The sequence below is a fragment of the Tursiops truncatus genome, chromosome 13 (assembly GCF_011762595.2).
Source record: "Tursiops truncatus isolate mTurTru1 chromosome 13, mTurTru1.mat.Y, whole genome shotgun sequence".
NCBI classification, from domain to species: domain Eukaryota; kingdom Metazoa; phylum Chordata; class Mammalia; order Artiodactyla; family Delphinidae; genus Tursiops; species Tursiops truncatus.
This window is the reverse complement of record NC_047046.1, coordinates 68,135,868-68,150,995: the sequence shown is the minus strand read 5'-3', so window position 1 is coordinate 68,150,995 and position 15,128 is coordinate 68,135,868. Positions and strand designations below refer to the sequence as shown.

General features: G+C 37.0%; 1 protein-coding gene across 1 annotated transcript in view; it reads right to left on the bottom strand.

The window, feature by feature from the left end:
* The window catches only part of DCC (DCC netrin 1 receptor), a 776,413-nt gene that overhangs the window by 126,109 nt on the left and 635,176 nt on the right, over positions 1-15,128 (bottom strand). Inside the window, 1 exon segment of the mRNA XM_073789896.1 lies at positions 2,551-2,745. Within this exon segment, the coding sequence (XP_073645997.1) occupies positions 2,551-2,745 (195 nt within the window).

Here is a 15,128-nt window from a genome sequence, read left to right as displayed (position 1 = left end):
AATATCGTAAAGTTTAATCTAAATTCTTTGATTTTAAACCTTGTGAAGAAAAGTCTTGAATTGTTCACAACTTGTCTAGATAAAGATGAAGCATTTGTGAAACGTTACCTAGTTACATTTCTTGCTCTCACAAAATGAATAACCAGTTTCCTTTCAATTGCTCATTTGGAGTGAATCCTGATTTAGACAAGAAGTCCTAAAAACCTGGATAGATGAAGACTGGCTCACTTTTCTCCTGCCTCCCCCCCAACCCCACCCCGCCCGCTTCTACTCTGTCATTAAGGGCTGTCATGCAGGTTGAGGCTGAATGCTTTTTTTTGTGCATTCTTGGCAAACTTTCGGATTAGCTGTTACCAAATCTAGCTTTTGAATAGCTCAGTCACCAGAATTCAAAAGTCTACTATTTATTAGCATACTTTTCCTAGGAGAATTGAGAAATAGACTATCTAGTTATTCTAAGCCTCTTCTTTAGTATGTCCAAGCAAATGGGTAAAAATGTCAATCAGATACCTGTTTCTAATTTTTCGGCTGTTTGCCATCATGTTTTATTAAGTTTTTGGCCAGATATATGGGCATAATGTGGTAACATATTTAAGAGTCAAGTATCCTTTAAAATAACACACATCAGATGTTAAATATACATCTTTAAATATCAGCTATAGAACATCTGAATTACTTTCAATGGCTAAATAATAGAGGCTCTTGAAATCATTCATCCTCCAGAAAAATAATACTGTGCTGTAAAATGGAAAGGACTTATATGCAGATCATTATGAGGTAGTTACCATTCTTGGGTCTTAGTATTTTTCTGTATAAACATATAATTGTCCTTAAATTGAGCAGTAATTTTTATACTTGCAAGCATGTAAAGTTTTTCTAGTAATCATACCACAAGGTATTTTTTTCATGTTGCTACCCTGTGTGCTTAAAAAAAAAAATTAATTTTGTTTGAGATTTTCTTTCTTGCCATATCAGAATTTCTTTTAATATATAAGGACAATAGTTCCTGAAAGGAAATATTTAAAGTTGGCAATAGTAAGCTATCCACATAATACAATGTTTTTTAATTTTTATTCCCTTACATAAAAAGGCTAAAGTGTTTCATTATATTTTGAATAGAGCCCATATACATGAAATCCGTACAAAATTCCAAAAGAGTTGTAAATGAAAAAAAGTCAAGTTAAATATGTCCACTTTGTGCTGATGGCAGAAAATGTAATAATGTATCTTTCTTTGCCATGTTGGCTTTCAGCATAAAAAGATAAATTTTAATTAATTAATTAATTTTATCTTTTTTTTTCGTTTCCAATTTATTTCCAATTATTTAAGAAATAATGGACGTACATCACTGTACAAGTTTAAGATACACAACATGATGATTTGATTTACACATATTGGGAAATGATGACAACAGCTTTAGTTAACATCTTCATCTCATATAGGTACAGTAAAAAGAAAGGAAAAAATTGTCTTCATCATAACTCTTGGGATCTACCCTTTTATAAATATCTTGAAATATCAAATATCTTGAACGTTTGTATCTTTTGATTACCTTCCTCGAATTCCTCCTCTCATCACCTCCTACCTTTGGTAACCATATATCTGATCTTTTTCTATAAGTTTGGTGTTTATCTGTTTGTTTAGGTCCCATATATAAGTGAGATCACATAGTATTTGTCTTTCTCTCTCTGACTTATTTCACTTAGCATAACACCTTCAAGGTCCATCCATATTGTCACAAACGGTAGGATTTCCCTGTTTGGTTTTTTTTTTTGTGGTACGCGGGCCTCTCACTGTTGTGGCCTCTCCCGTTGCAGAGCACAGGCTCGGGACGCGCAGGGTCAGCGGCCATGGCTCACGGGCCCAGCCGCTCCGCGGCATGTGGGACCTTCCTAGACTGGGGCACGAACCCGTGTCCCCTGCACCGGCAAGCGGACTCCCAACCACTGCGCCACCAGGGAAGCCCAGGATTTCCCTGTTTTTTTATGGCTGAATAATATTCCATTATGTACATATAATTATATATAACTTTATTATATATATATAATGGAATACATATATCACAACTTCTTTACCCATCTGTGGACATTTACACTCTTTCCATGTCCTGGCTGTTGCACATAATACTGCTCTGAACATTGGGATGCAGATATCTTATAGGGTTAGTGTTTTTGTTTCCTTTGGATATATTCCCAGAAGTGGAATTGCTAGATCATATGATATTTCTATTTTTAATTTTTTGAGGAACCTCCATACTGTTTTCCATAGTGGCTGCACCAACTTACATTCCCCAAACGGTGCACGAGGGTTCCCTTTTCTCCACAGCCAAGCCAGCATTTGTTGTCTCTTGTCTTTTGGATGATGTCCACTCTAACAGGCTTGAGGTGATACCTCATTCTGGTTTTAATTTGCATTTTAATTTCTTTTGAATGCCCACTGTAGTCACGTGCCAACAGAGATGGTTTAAGGCAATTCCTAACACAGACTCCAACACTATTTTATAACAACTCCATAGGAAAAAACCCCGAAATGACAGGAAATGATTCAAACCTTTCAGAGTCCTGAAAAGGATGGGATCAGAGAGGGGCCCCACTCCTTTCACATTCCGTGCTTGAATTCGAAAGTAATACATAGTGTCAAGGTTGAGATCCATGATTTGATGTGTAAGCCGATCACCACTGATTGTTTCCATAACCCAGTCATCAATTGGAATGTTCTTGTCCAAGGTATAAAACAAGATGTAAGCTGCATGAATAAATGAACACAACGTTAATTACTGTACTGACTACATGTTACACTTCTGCTTCCAAACATCCATGTGTCCCAAGTATAATTTTCAAGGATTATCATATATCCACAATCTATAAGCACAGTATTCAGTTTGGCAAGTAATGATGTTGCTTTGTATTGCAAAGCTTAGAAAATGAATTGCTTCAATGTACAAAATCCAAAAGTGGAATAAGCCATTAGAAATAAAAATATCTGCCATATTTTTAAAATGTGAGGTTTCTGCTGCCTATAAATCCTGATTATTGGTTTGCGCTAATATATAGGCATGATGAAAAACATAAAAGACAGATAACCAGTCTGTATCATTTTCACTGTATCCAATAATCAAGATAAGTAATGTTTATTTTGGCTAGTGTTTAAATAATAAAAATAGATTGAAAAGTATAAAATGCCCTATATTTTTAAAGTGTTATAAAAATAAATGATCTTATTTGGTTACTGTAATAACTCTGTGACGTTGGCAGGGGTACTGTTGCTGTCTTTTCATAGATGATGAAGTTGAGCATGACCCAAGCTCAGTGATAAAAGGGCTAGGATAACATCTGCTACCATACCAAACATCCAACACCATTTCCCCCCGTCCATCCCAACTAGGCAAAAATAAACAAAGAAAGAAAAAGTATTTCTGGATAACTGTAGGTTATCTAGTTAGTATCTCAAATATTAAAAAATCCATCATTTGATAGTATCATTCGTCCTCTGTGTTAGGGGATGAATAATTGTAGTGTATTCAGTGGTGATAATCTAATATGCACCCAAACAGATCCAGGTATCCCTGTAAAATATTCATATTCTAACATTATATTTAGCTAATATTTAAGCTAGCTTTTATCTAAAAGCATTAATTCATCACTTTATATTACACTACATATTATATCAGACGATAGTGTAATATAAACTGTAAAATAACTCATTGCATGTGTCTTTGCTACATGAATGCGGTGTCAGCCTCTACTTCTATCAAATTTCTGCAATGGTATCCGCATCAGATAGGCCGCAAATGTCCCTAGGTCTATTCTTACGCATTGAATACATTCTTTGTAAATAATACTTTTTAAAAAGAATTGTCTTCCTTTGATTCCCCTAGTCCTTCCTTTTGAGTCCCGCTTGTCCCATCCGGACTGGGGACCTTCACGCATAGATATTTCAGTGGTCATGTCACAGGTTCTTTGACTCAGATTCACTTGCCTTCCAAAATAACCATGCGTATTACCTACATCTCAGCACAACTCTTAGTTCCACGAGGACTCATTTCCATACTATCCTTATTCCTACTTTCCTCTTACTCCTCACACCTTTCCTTACTTTCTCCATCCAACTCCTACCTGGCCATCCAGGTCTAGTTTAAGCTACATCTAACATATGAAACGTCCCTCTATAGTGAGCTCTCCTTTCTGTACACTTTGTAACCCACTTCATTAAAGTATAAGAGTACTTATACAATTTTGTATCATTTTCACTTAATCCCATAGTGATTTACAGAATTATGCTTGGGTTTGGAGGATGCATTATAGACAGTGAACTGGATAGTTTTCCCCTGTGATTCTGTAGGATTAAGCAATGCCATAAACTCCAACACCCAGAAGGCCATTTGTCTTAAATTCAGATCAATGCTGAAAACTTGCATCGATTTTGCTTTGGCTTTCACCTTTTCCCAACTTCATTGTTTTCCAAATCTGCCTAATCATAAGAATTACTTGGGGACTAGGTATAGGTTACAAAACATAGAGCCCAAGAAAGGGCATTTTGATTCAATAGGCATGGCAGACAAGTCTTGGATAGCCCCTCAATTATCCCTGCCTCCTGGCAGTTACAGCTTTGTGTAGTCTTTTCTCTCTGAGTGTACATGGGACCTAAGTCTTGCTTTTAACCAACAGAATATGGCAAATGTGATGGACTGTCACCTCCATGATTATGTTACATAAGTTATAACTTGTCTTGCTAGCAGACTCTATAGACTCTCTCCTTTGTTCGCTTTGATGAAATAAGTTGCCAGATGGAGAAGACCATGTGGCAAGGAACTAAGGCTGGGCTCTGATCAACAGCCAGTAAGGAACTGAGTCCTGCCAACAACTACATAAACTTAGAAGCAAATATTTTCCCAGGTAAGCCTCAAATGAGATATCAGCCGAAGCTAACACCTTCATTGCCAGCTTGTAAGAGACCCTAAGGCAGATTACCCAGCTAAGTTGTTCTTGGATTCCTGACTGACAGAAACTGTGAGATAGCAAATGGGTGTTATTTTAAGCTGCTAAATTTGTGGTGATATTGTTACACAGCAGTAGCTAACAGGTTAATGGTAACCCCAGTAAACTGCACCCCAGTTGATTTCTGTGTTCCAGTAAAGTCAGGAATCACTGCTCTAGTTGATGATGTGAATTCTGCATATTTTGTGGTATATTTGTTGAGATGTTGATGCTGCAGATATGAATATGTAAGATGTGGAGAGCTCAGGGGAAAATAAAAGACTAATCAAGATAAAGAAGTCTACAAAATTTATAAAGGCTATATGGCTCCTCCCTCTGGCTGATATTAAAATTGGAAGACTATAATTCAAAAGGGATTATAAAATATCATTGGATAAAGGAGTTGTTTCTGACTCATAGATGTCCATTCTTTGATAACTCAGCCCCTGAGATCAACATCAGTACAACCTCCTAATATTCTGTGAGCCAGAAAAGTCTCCATTCTTGTACCCAAAGAACCATATCTACTGAAAAGAAGACCCTGGCACTAGTAATATTGTTCTAGCTTTTATTATGTGCATGTCTTATCTCTTCAAAAGAATAAAAATATTCCTTTAGTTCAGGAGCTATATCTTATATTACTTCTTATTCTTCAAAGAAAACTAATAAAATAGTCTTCACACAATAGGTATTGAAACTCACTTATTGAATAAAATCCCCTAGCCTGTAAGTATATAAGTTTTGAATTCATGACATTTAAGGAAATGGTTGAAGTTTTCATGGGCTGTTGTAAGTACATGATGAACTTGAAAGTTTGGATAATTGTGCTCCCATCTCAAGTCAGCTACACCTACTCCTGATTTTCTCCATTTACCAAATGAGAATATAGTATTTGCCTTCATGTAATTTTTTTCTATGTGAAGAGTAGTCACTGAAGCATTTAAAAGTGACAGTTCTGGCATCAGGTAAGTAAAGCTGAAAGTGCAGGTTCTGACTCCAAATTGTATTTGAGCAATTTCCTGAAATTTATTTTAAAATGCCTGTCATTGGTTGTAAATTTGAAAACTGAGTTGGAGAATAGAAACAAGAGTACATCACTCAAAACTCTAAAATCTAGCTTTAGAAAAACCATACAACTTCATTTGGATCTGTGAGTTTGGCATGTTTTGAGGCTATTAAATCCATTGTTGAAGTCTCACCTTATAGATTTCCATTTAACCACATAGATTGGGACACATTTATAGGTTTCTCACTATCGTTCTGTATCTATATGTTCATTCCTTTGTGTCCAATTCCCTGTCATTCTCCATCCTTTCATCTTACATTTTTTCCACTTTATTTTTATCTCTTACCCACCATCCTGGGCAATAATAAAGTATCAGTATTATATTCTGTCATAGGTTGTAAGACCTTTGGGGATTATTAATTTACCTGGGCATTCCTACATTGAAATATCATTTGTGTAAATACTTAAAAAACGTAGCATCATATACATCTTTCATTTTGACGCTACTTATACAAATAGGTAGTTGTAATTCCAGAAGCAAAGTGTCAGAAAGTAGTCACCTCCACCTCTCTTCTCTCTTCTGTCCTTTTCCATACTTCCTCCCACTCATCGGTGATTCCCTTCCGCGGATCAGGTAGGTGGATAAGTACTGGGAAGACTGAGATACATGATGTGGCCCCTCTCAGCAAGGAGCTCAGCCCAGTGAGGGCTTCTCATCTTTAAAGAACTGATTCTGATAATCATATATATAGGTCGATATATAAAAAAGGAGGACCTGTTTTCTCCTTTTTTTGTGGTCAAAAATTATAGGTTATGGATTCAGGGAGGCCTGACCTCAAATCATAGTGCTATCATTTACTAGCTTTGCAACCCTGAGCGACTTGAATAATCCAAGTATGTCTTAATTTTCTTAACTGAAAACAAGTTGCTGTGAGATAATGCATTTTAAAAACTTAATATATGAGTGTATTTCTATTACATTATCTTTTACGTAGTAACTACCTAGTAAATGCTAAGGCTTTTATTTATTTATATTAATAAAGCTTAAGAAATATCTTGTTTAGAAGCTAGAACTACATTTTCAAGTCAAACAATATATTTAATATCAATTTAATGATTATTCTGCTCAACAAGTGTTTATTAATTATCTATTAAGTGTCAAAGATATTGTTACTGGGGAGAAAGCATTGAACAAAATCTGAACCCTGCTCTCCTGCTGCTTTCAGCCTTGTACTATAAGCATTTAGATTTTCTCTTATGATAATATGGAAAGGGGATGGACAGGAAGAAGTCAAGATGACTAAGTTTCCAACTTTTGCAGCTGGGTGAACTGTGGAGGCTTCTAAAAAGATGAGAGTAAGAATGTTTAGACACATGACTCCAGTGTGAGTGCCCAGCTGGGTTCACAATCCCAATGGGCTAACAACCTATTCCAGAATATAATAGTGCATTGTTTGGCCATTTGTGGTAGGTGATAGAGCAAAGAATGGAAGAATGGGAGAGAGGGGGATTGGGGAATAGAACGAGGTGACACTAAGACAGACAAGTGGAAATGTACAATATGAGGGATGTGTGTATTTAGAATTCCTTGGAGGGAGACATAGATTCCAGAGACATGAGATCATGTTCACTGAAGTCCTGGCTATAGTGCAGATACTTTTTCAGAGAAAGTAATGAAGGGAATGAAAAGATCTGCATTCTGGGAAGTAACACTTATGGAACAGGTGGAAGAAAAGTATGCTTAGGAGACTGAGAAGTTATAGCCTGGAAGTGGGAAGAAAAGTGGTTAGATGATTTTACAAAAGTCAAGAGAGAGGAGAATTTCAAGGAAGAGGAATTGGACTAGAGTATCGAATGACACGGAAAAAGAGGGTACAACCTTAGTCATTAGATGGTATTGATAAGGAAACAATCTTTGAGGCTCTAACTCTTTTATCTGCACAGGTCCTTGATCTCAAATAATGTTAGATGTTGCATTTATTTAGATCAGTGTTTCACAAATCTAACTGTACGTTAAAATCACTTGGGGAGCTTTTACGAAGTACCACTCTCAATCCCTCCTCAGATAAATTAAATCATAAATCAGTTGAGCATCATTGATTTGGACCAGTAGAATACTGATAAGAAGAGAAAAACGCAGTGCAATAGTTAAGACTAGGAGCCTGAGTTTTACATCCCAGCTCTGCTACTTCTTCGTTATTTGACTTTGGGAAAGTTATTTACACTGGAAGGCCCTCAACTCTTTATTTCAAAATGAAATAATAGGAATATATGATCGCTTATAAGACAAAAATGCTTAGCAGAATGCCAAGCATGTAGTAAATGCTTAATTCATTTTGAACCATTTTCTTCTGAAAATGTCAGTCTAAATTCCTAAGATGCCAGTTTATAATCAAGGAATTTAGGCACTGGAATTGCCTGGATCTCCTTTTTCATCCTCTTTTTTATTTAATCGTCTGGAAATATATATATATATACACACACATATATATTTATATATATACATTTATAAATATATATATTTATAAATTGATGATCTGGTTCTGTTCAGAGTACAATAGTGAACCCTTGTCCTAGAATGAATTTCAACTGGGAATAATAATCTAAATTATTTCAGGGCTCACCGGGTATCAGGGACTTTTCTCAGTCCTTTATTATAACAATTCTACAAAAGAAGTTCTAAAGTAAGACTCAGGGAGGTTAAATAACTTGCTCAGATATCTCCGTCAGAAGCTTGGGTTCGTAACCACCCTGTTCTCCTGCTGTGCACATACAGGGATTTAGGAAAACAAAGAAATACAAAAGTAAGATGGGAGTATATCCCTCCACACAGGCACACGTGTGCTCTGACACACTGGAAAACAACTCACATCTTCCGTTGTCCTTTCACAAGAAACTGAGTGTGGAAAATCTGGGCTCTCAGCCTATCGGTCTGATATTTTGAACATTTTATCATCCTACTTTTTGAAGTGATTTGAATGAAAGAATCAAAATATGCATAGAACAGAAGTTGTTTTAAGTGTTGTTTAAAGTTGTTTCAACGGTTTTTAGTGTTTGCTCCCTGTTGAATTGAGTCAAAATATCTCAACTTGATAATCACAACTTGGTTTTAATAAATGAAAAAGTCTTTAAAGGTGAAAAGTATTTCATCCCATACTTTTACTACGCCATTGTACAAGAATGGATTTTTAGTATTGAGAACTATGGAACGTACACCTCTAAATAAAATATGTGGACACAAATTCTTATACATGCACTGTGACATTGGCAGACAGAATTTTATTGCTCAGATTAATTGGCATTTCCTAATATGGGACAGACTTCCACTTTTTCCAACTGAAAAGGAAAATTAAGCTTTTTTTTCAGAGTTGAAAACACATTCTGGGGCCCTGAACCAAGATGGCGGAGCAGAAGGATGTGCTCTCACTCCCTCTTGCGAGAACACCAGAATCACAGCTAGCTGCTGGACAATCATCGACAGGAAGACACTTGAACTCACAACAAAGATACCCTACATCCAAAGACAAAGGAGAAGCCACAATGAGATGGTAGGAGGGGCACAATCACAGTAAAATCAAATCCCATAACTGCTGGGTGGGTGAATCACAGCCTGGAGAACACTTATACCACAGAAGTCCACCCACTGGAGTGAAGGTTCTGAGCCCAACGTCACGCTTCCCAACCTGGGGATCCGGTAACAGCAGGAGGAATTCCTAGAGCATCAGACTTTGAAGCCTAGTGGGATTTGATTGCAGGACTTCGACAGGACTGGGGGAAACAGAGACTCCACTCTTGGAGGGCACACACAAAGTAGTGTGCGCATCGGGACCCAGGGGAAGGAGCAGTGACCCAAGGGGAAACTGAGGCAGACCTGGTTCAGTGTTGCAGGGTCTCCTACAGAGCAGGGGGCTGGCTACGGCTCACCGTGGGGACAAGGACACTGGCAGCAGAAGTTCTGGGAAGTACACCTTAGTGTGAACCCTCCCAGAGTCTGTCATTAGCCCCACTGAAGAGCCCAGGTAGGCTCCAGTGTTGGATTGCCTCAGGCCAAACAACCAACAGGGAGGGAACCCAGCCCCACCCATCAACAGTGAAGCAGATTAAAGTTTTACTGAGCTCTGCCCACCAGAGCAAGAGTCAGCTCTACCCACCACCAGTCCCTCTCATCAGGAAACTTGCACAAGCCACTTAGACAGCCCCATCCACCAGAGGGCACACAGCAGAAGCAAGAAGAAGTACAATCCTGCATCCTGTGGAACAAAAACCACATTCACTGAAAGACAGACAAGATGAAAAGGCAGAGGGCTATGTACAAAATGAAGGAACAAGATAAAATCCCAGAAAAACAACTAAATGAAGTGGAGATAGGTAACCTTCCAGAAAAAGAATTCAGAATAATGATAGTGAAGATGATCCAGGACCTCGGAAAAAGAATGGAGGCAAAGATCGAGAAGATGCAAGAAATGCTTAACAAAGGCCTAGAAGAATTAAATAACAAACAAACAGAGATGAACAATACAATAACTGAAATGAAAACTACACTAGAAGGAATCAATAGCAGAATAACTGAGGCAGAAGAACGGATAAGTGACCTGGAAGACAGAATGGTGGAATTCACTGCTGCGGAACAGAATAAAGAAAAAAGAATGAAAAGAAATGAAGACAGCCTAAGAGACATCTGGGACAACATTAAACACAACAATATTCATATTATAGGGGTCCCGGAAGGAGAAGAGAGAGAGAAAGGACCAGAGAAAACATATGAAGACATTATAGTCAAAAACTTCCCTAACATGGGAAAGGAAATAGCCATCCAAGTCCAGGAAGTGCAGCGAGTCCCATACAGGATAAACCCAAGGAGAAACATGCCGAGACACATAGTAATCAAACTGGCAAAAATTAAAGACAAAGAAAAATTACTGAAAGCAGCAAGGGAAAAATGACAAATAATATACAAGGGAACTCCCATAAGGTTAACGGCTGATGTGTCAGCAGAAACTCTACAAGCCAGAAGGGAGTGGCATGATATACTTAAAGTGATGAAAGGGAAGAACCTACAACCAAGATTACTCTACCCAGCAAGGATCTCATTCAGATTCAATGGAGAAATCAAAAGATTTACAGACAAGCAAAAGCTAAGAGAATTCAGCATCACCAAACCAGCTCTACAACAAATGCTAAAGGAACTTCTCTAAGTGGGAAACACAAGAGAAGAAAAGAACCTACAAAAACAAACCCAAAACAATTAAGAAAATAGTCATAGGAACATACATATCGATAATTACCTTAAATGTGAATGGATTAAATGTTCCGACCAGAAGAAACAGGCTTGCTGAATGGATACAAAAACAAGACCCATATATATACTGTCTACAAGAGACCCACTTCAGACCTAGGGACACATAAAGACCGAAAGTGAGTGGATGGAAAAAGATATTCCGTGCAAATGGAAATCAAAAGAAAACTGGAGTAGCAATACTCATATCAGATAAAATAGACTTTTAAATAAAGAATGTTACAAGAGACAAGGAAGGACACTACATGATGATCAAGGGATCAATCCAAGAAGAAGATATAACACTTATAAATATATATGCACCCAACATAGGAGTACCTCAATACATAAGGCAACTGCTAACAGCTATAAAAGACAAAATCGACAAAAACACAATAATAGTGGGGGTTGTTAACACCTCACTTACACCAGTGGAAAGATCATCCAAAATGAAAATAAATAAGGAAACCGAAGCTTTAAATGACACAATAGACCAGATAGATTTAATTGATATTTACAGGACATTCCATCCAAAAACAGCAGATTACACTTTCTTCTCAAGTGTGCATGGAACATTCTCCAGGATAGATCACATCTTGGGTCACAAATCAAGCCTCAGTAAATTTAAGAAAATTGAAATCATATCAAGCATCTTTTCTGACCACAACGCTATGAGATTAGAAATGAATTACAGGGAAAAAAACGTAAAAAACACAAAACACATGGAGGCTAAACAATACGTTCCTAAATAACCAAGAGATCACTGAAGAAATCAGAGAGGAAATCAAAAAATACCAAGAGAAAAATGACTATGAAAACACGATGGTCCAAAACCTATGGGAGGCAGCAAAAGCAGTTCTAAGAGGGAAGTTTATAGCTATATAAACCTACCTCAAGAAACAAGAAAAATCTCAAATAAACAATCTAACCTTACACCTAAAGGAACTAGAGAAAGAAGAACGAACAAAACCCAAAGTTAGCAGAAGAAAAGAAATCATAAAGATCAGAGCAGAAATAAATGAATAGAAACAAAGAAAACAATAGCAAAGATCAATAAAACTAAAAGTTGGCTCTTCGAGAGGACAAACAAAATTGATAAAACATTAGGCGGACTCATCAAGAAAAAGAGGGAGAGGACTCAAATGAATAAAATTAGAAATGAAAAAGGAGAAGTTACAACAGACACCGCAGAAATACAAAGCATCCTAAGAGACTACTACAAGAAACTCTATGCCAATAAAATGGACAACCCGGAAGAAATGGACAAATTCTTAGAAAGGTACAACCTTCTAAGACTGAACCAGGAAGAAATGGAAAATATGAACAGACCAATCACAAGGAATGAAATTGAAACTGGGATTAAAAATCTTCCAACAAACAAAAGTCCAGGACCGAATGGCTTCACAGGTGAATTCTATCAAACATTTAGAGAAGAGCTAACACCATTCTTCTCAAACTCTTGCAAAAAATTGCATAGGAAGGAACACTCCCCAACTCAATATATGAGGCCACCATCACCCTGATACCAAAACCAGACAAAGATACTACAAAAAAGGAAAATTACAGACCAACATCATTGATGGATATAGAAGCAAAAATCCTCAACAAAATACTGGCAAACAGAATCTAACAACTCATTAAGAGGATCATACAACATGATCAAGTGGGATTTACCCAGGGATGCACAGATTCTTCAATATATGCAAATCAAACAATGTGATACACCGTATTAACAAATTGAAGGAGAAAAACCATATAGTCATCTCAATAGATGCAGAGAAAGCTTTTGACAAAATTCAACACCAATTTATGATAAAAACTCTCCAGGTAGTGGGCATAGAGGGAACCTACCTCAACATAATAAAGGCCAAATATGACAAATCCACAGCAAGCATCATTGTCAATGGTGAAAAACTGAAAGCATTTCCTCTAAGATCAGGAACAAGACAAGGATGTCCACCCTCACCACTCTTATTCAACATAGTTTTGGAAGTCCTAGCGATGGCAGTCAGAGAAGAAAAAGAAATAAAAGGAATACAAATTGGAAAAGAAGAAGTAAAATTGTCACTGTTTGCAGATGACATGATACTATATATAGAGAATCCTAAAGATGCCAACAGAAAACTACTAGAGCTAATTAATGAATCTGGTAAAGCTGCAGGATACAAAATTAATGCACAGAAATCTCTTGCATTTCTATACACTAATGATGAAAACTCTGAAAGAGAAATTAAGGAAACTCTCCCATTTACCATTGCAACAAAAAGAATAAAATACCTAGGAATAAACCTACCTAGGGAGACAAAAGACCTGTATGAAGAAAACTATAAGACACTGATGAAAGAAATTAAAGATGATACCAACAGATGGAGAGATTTACCATGTTCTTGGATTGGAAGAATCAATATTGTGAAAATGACTATACTACCCAAAGCAATCTATAGATTCAATGCAATCCCTATCAAATTACCAATGGCATTTTTTATGGAACTAGAAGAAAAACTCTTAAAATTTGTATGGAGACACAAAAGACCCCGAATAGCCAAAGCAGTCTTGAGGGGAAAAAAAACGGAGCTGGAGTAATCAGACTCCCTGACTTTAGACTATACTACAAAGCTACAGTAATCAAGACAGTATGGTACTGACAGAAAAACAGAAACACAGATCAATGGAACAAGATAGAAAGTCCAGAGATAAAGCCACGCACCTATGGTCAACTAATCTATGACCAAGGAGGCAAGGATATACAATGGAGAAAAGACAGTCTCTTCAATAAGTGGTGCTGGGAAAACTGGACAGCTACAAGTAAAAGAATGAAAATAGAACACTACCTAATACCGTACACAAAAATAAACTAAAAATGGATTAGAGACCTAAATGTAAGGCTGGACACTATAAAACTCTTAGAGGAAAACATAGGAAGAACACTCTTTGACATAAATCACAGCAAGATCTTTTTTGTTCTACCTCCTAGAGTAATGGAAATAAAAACAAAAATAAACAAGTGGGACCTAATGAAACTTCAAAGCTTTTGCACAGCAAAGGAAACCATAAACAAGACAAAAAGATAACCCTCAGAATGGGAGAAAATATTTGCAAATGAAGCAACTGAAAAAGGATTAATCTCCAAAACTTACAAGCAGCTACGTAGCTCAATATCAAAAAAACAAACAACCTAATCCAAAAATGGGCAGAAGACCTAAACAGACATTTCTCCAAAGAAGACATACAGATAGATGGCCAAGAAGCACATGAAAAGCGCTCAACATCACTAATTATTAGAGAAATGCAAATCAAAACTACAATGAGGTATCACCTCATACCAGTTAGAAAGGGCATCATCAGAAAACCTACAAACAACAAATGCTGGAGAGGGTGTGGAGAAAAGGGAACCCTCTTGCACTGTTGGTGGGAATGTAAATTGATACACCCACTATGGAGAACAGTATGGAGGTTCCTTAAAAATCTAGAAATAGAATTACCATATGATGCAGCAATCCCACTACTGGGCATATACCCAGAGAAAACCATAATTCAAAAAGACACATGCACCCCAATATTCATTGTAGCACTATTTACAATAGCCAGGTCATGGAAGCAACCTAAATTCCCATCACAGATGAATGGATAAATAAGTGTGGTACATATATACAATGGAATATTACTCAGCCATAAAAAGGAATGAAATTGGGTCATTTGTTGAGACGTGGATGCATCTAGAGACTGTCATACAGAGTGAAGTAAGTCAGAAAGAGAAAAACAAATATTGTATACTAACGCATATATGTGGAAACTGGAAAATAGTACGAATGATCTGGTTTGCAGGGCCGAAATTGAGACACAGATGTAGAGAACAAATGTATGGACACCA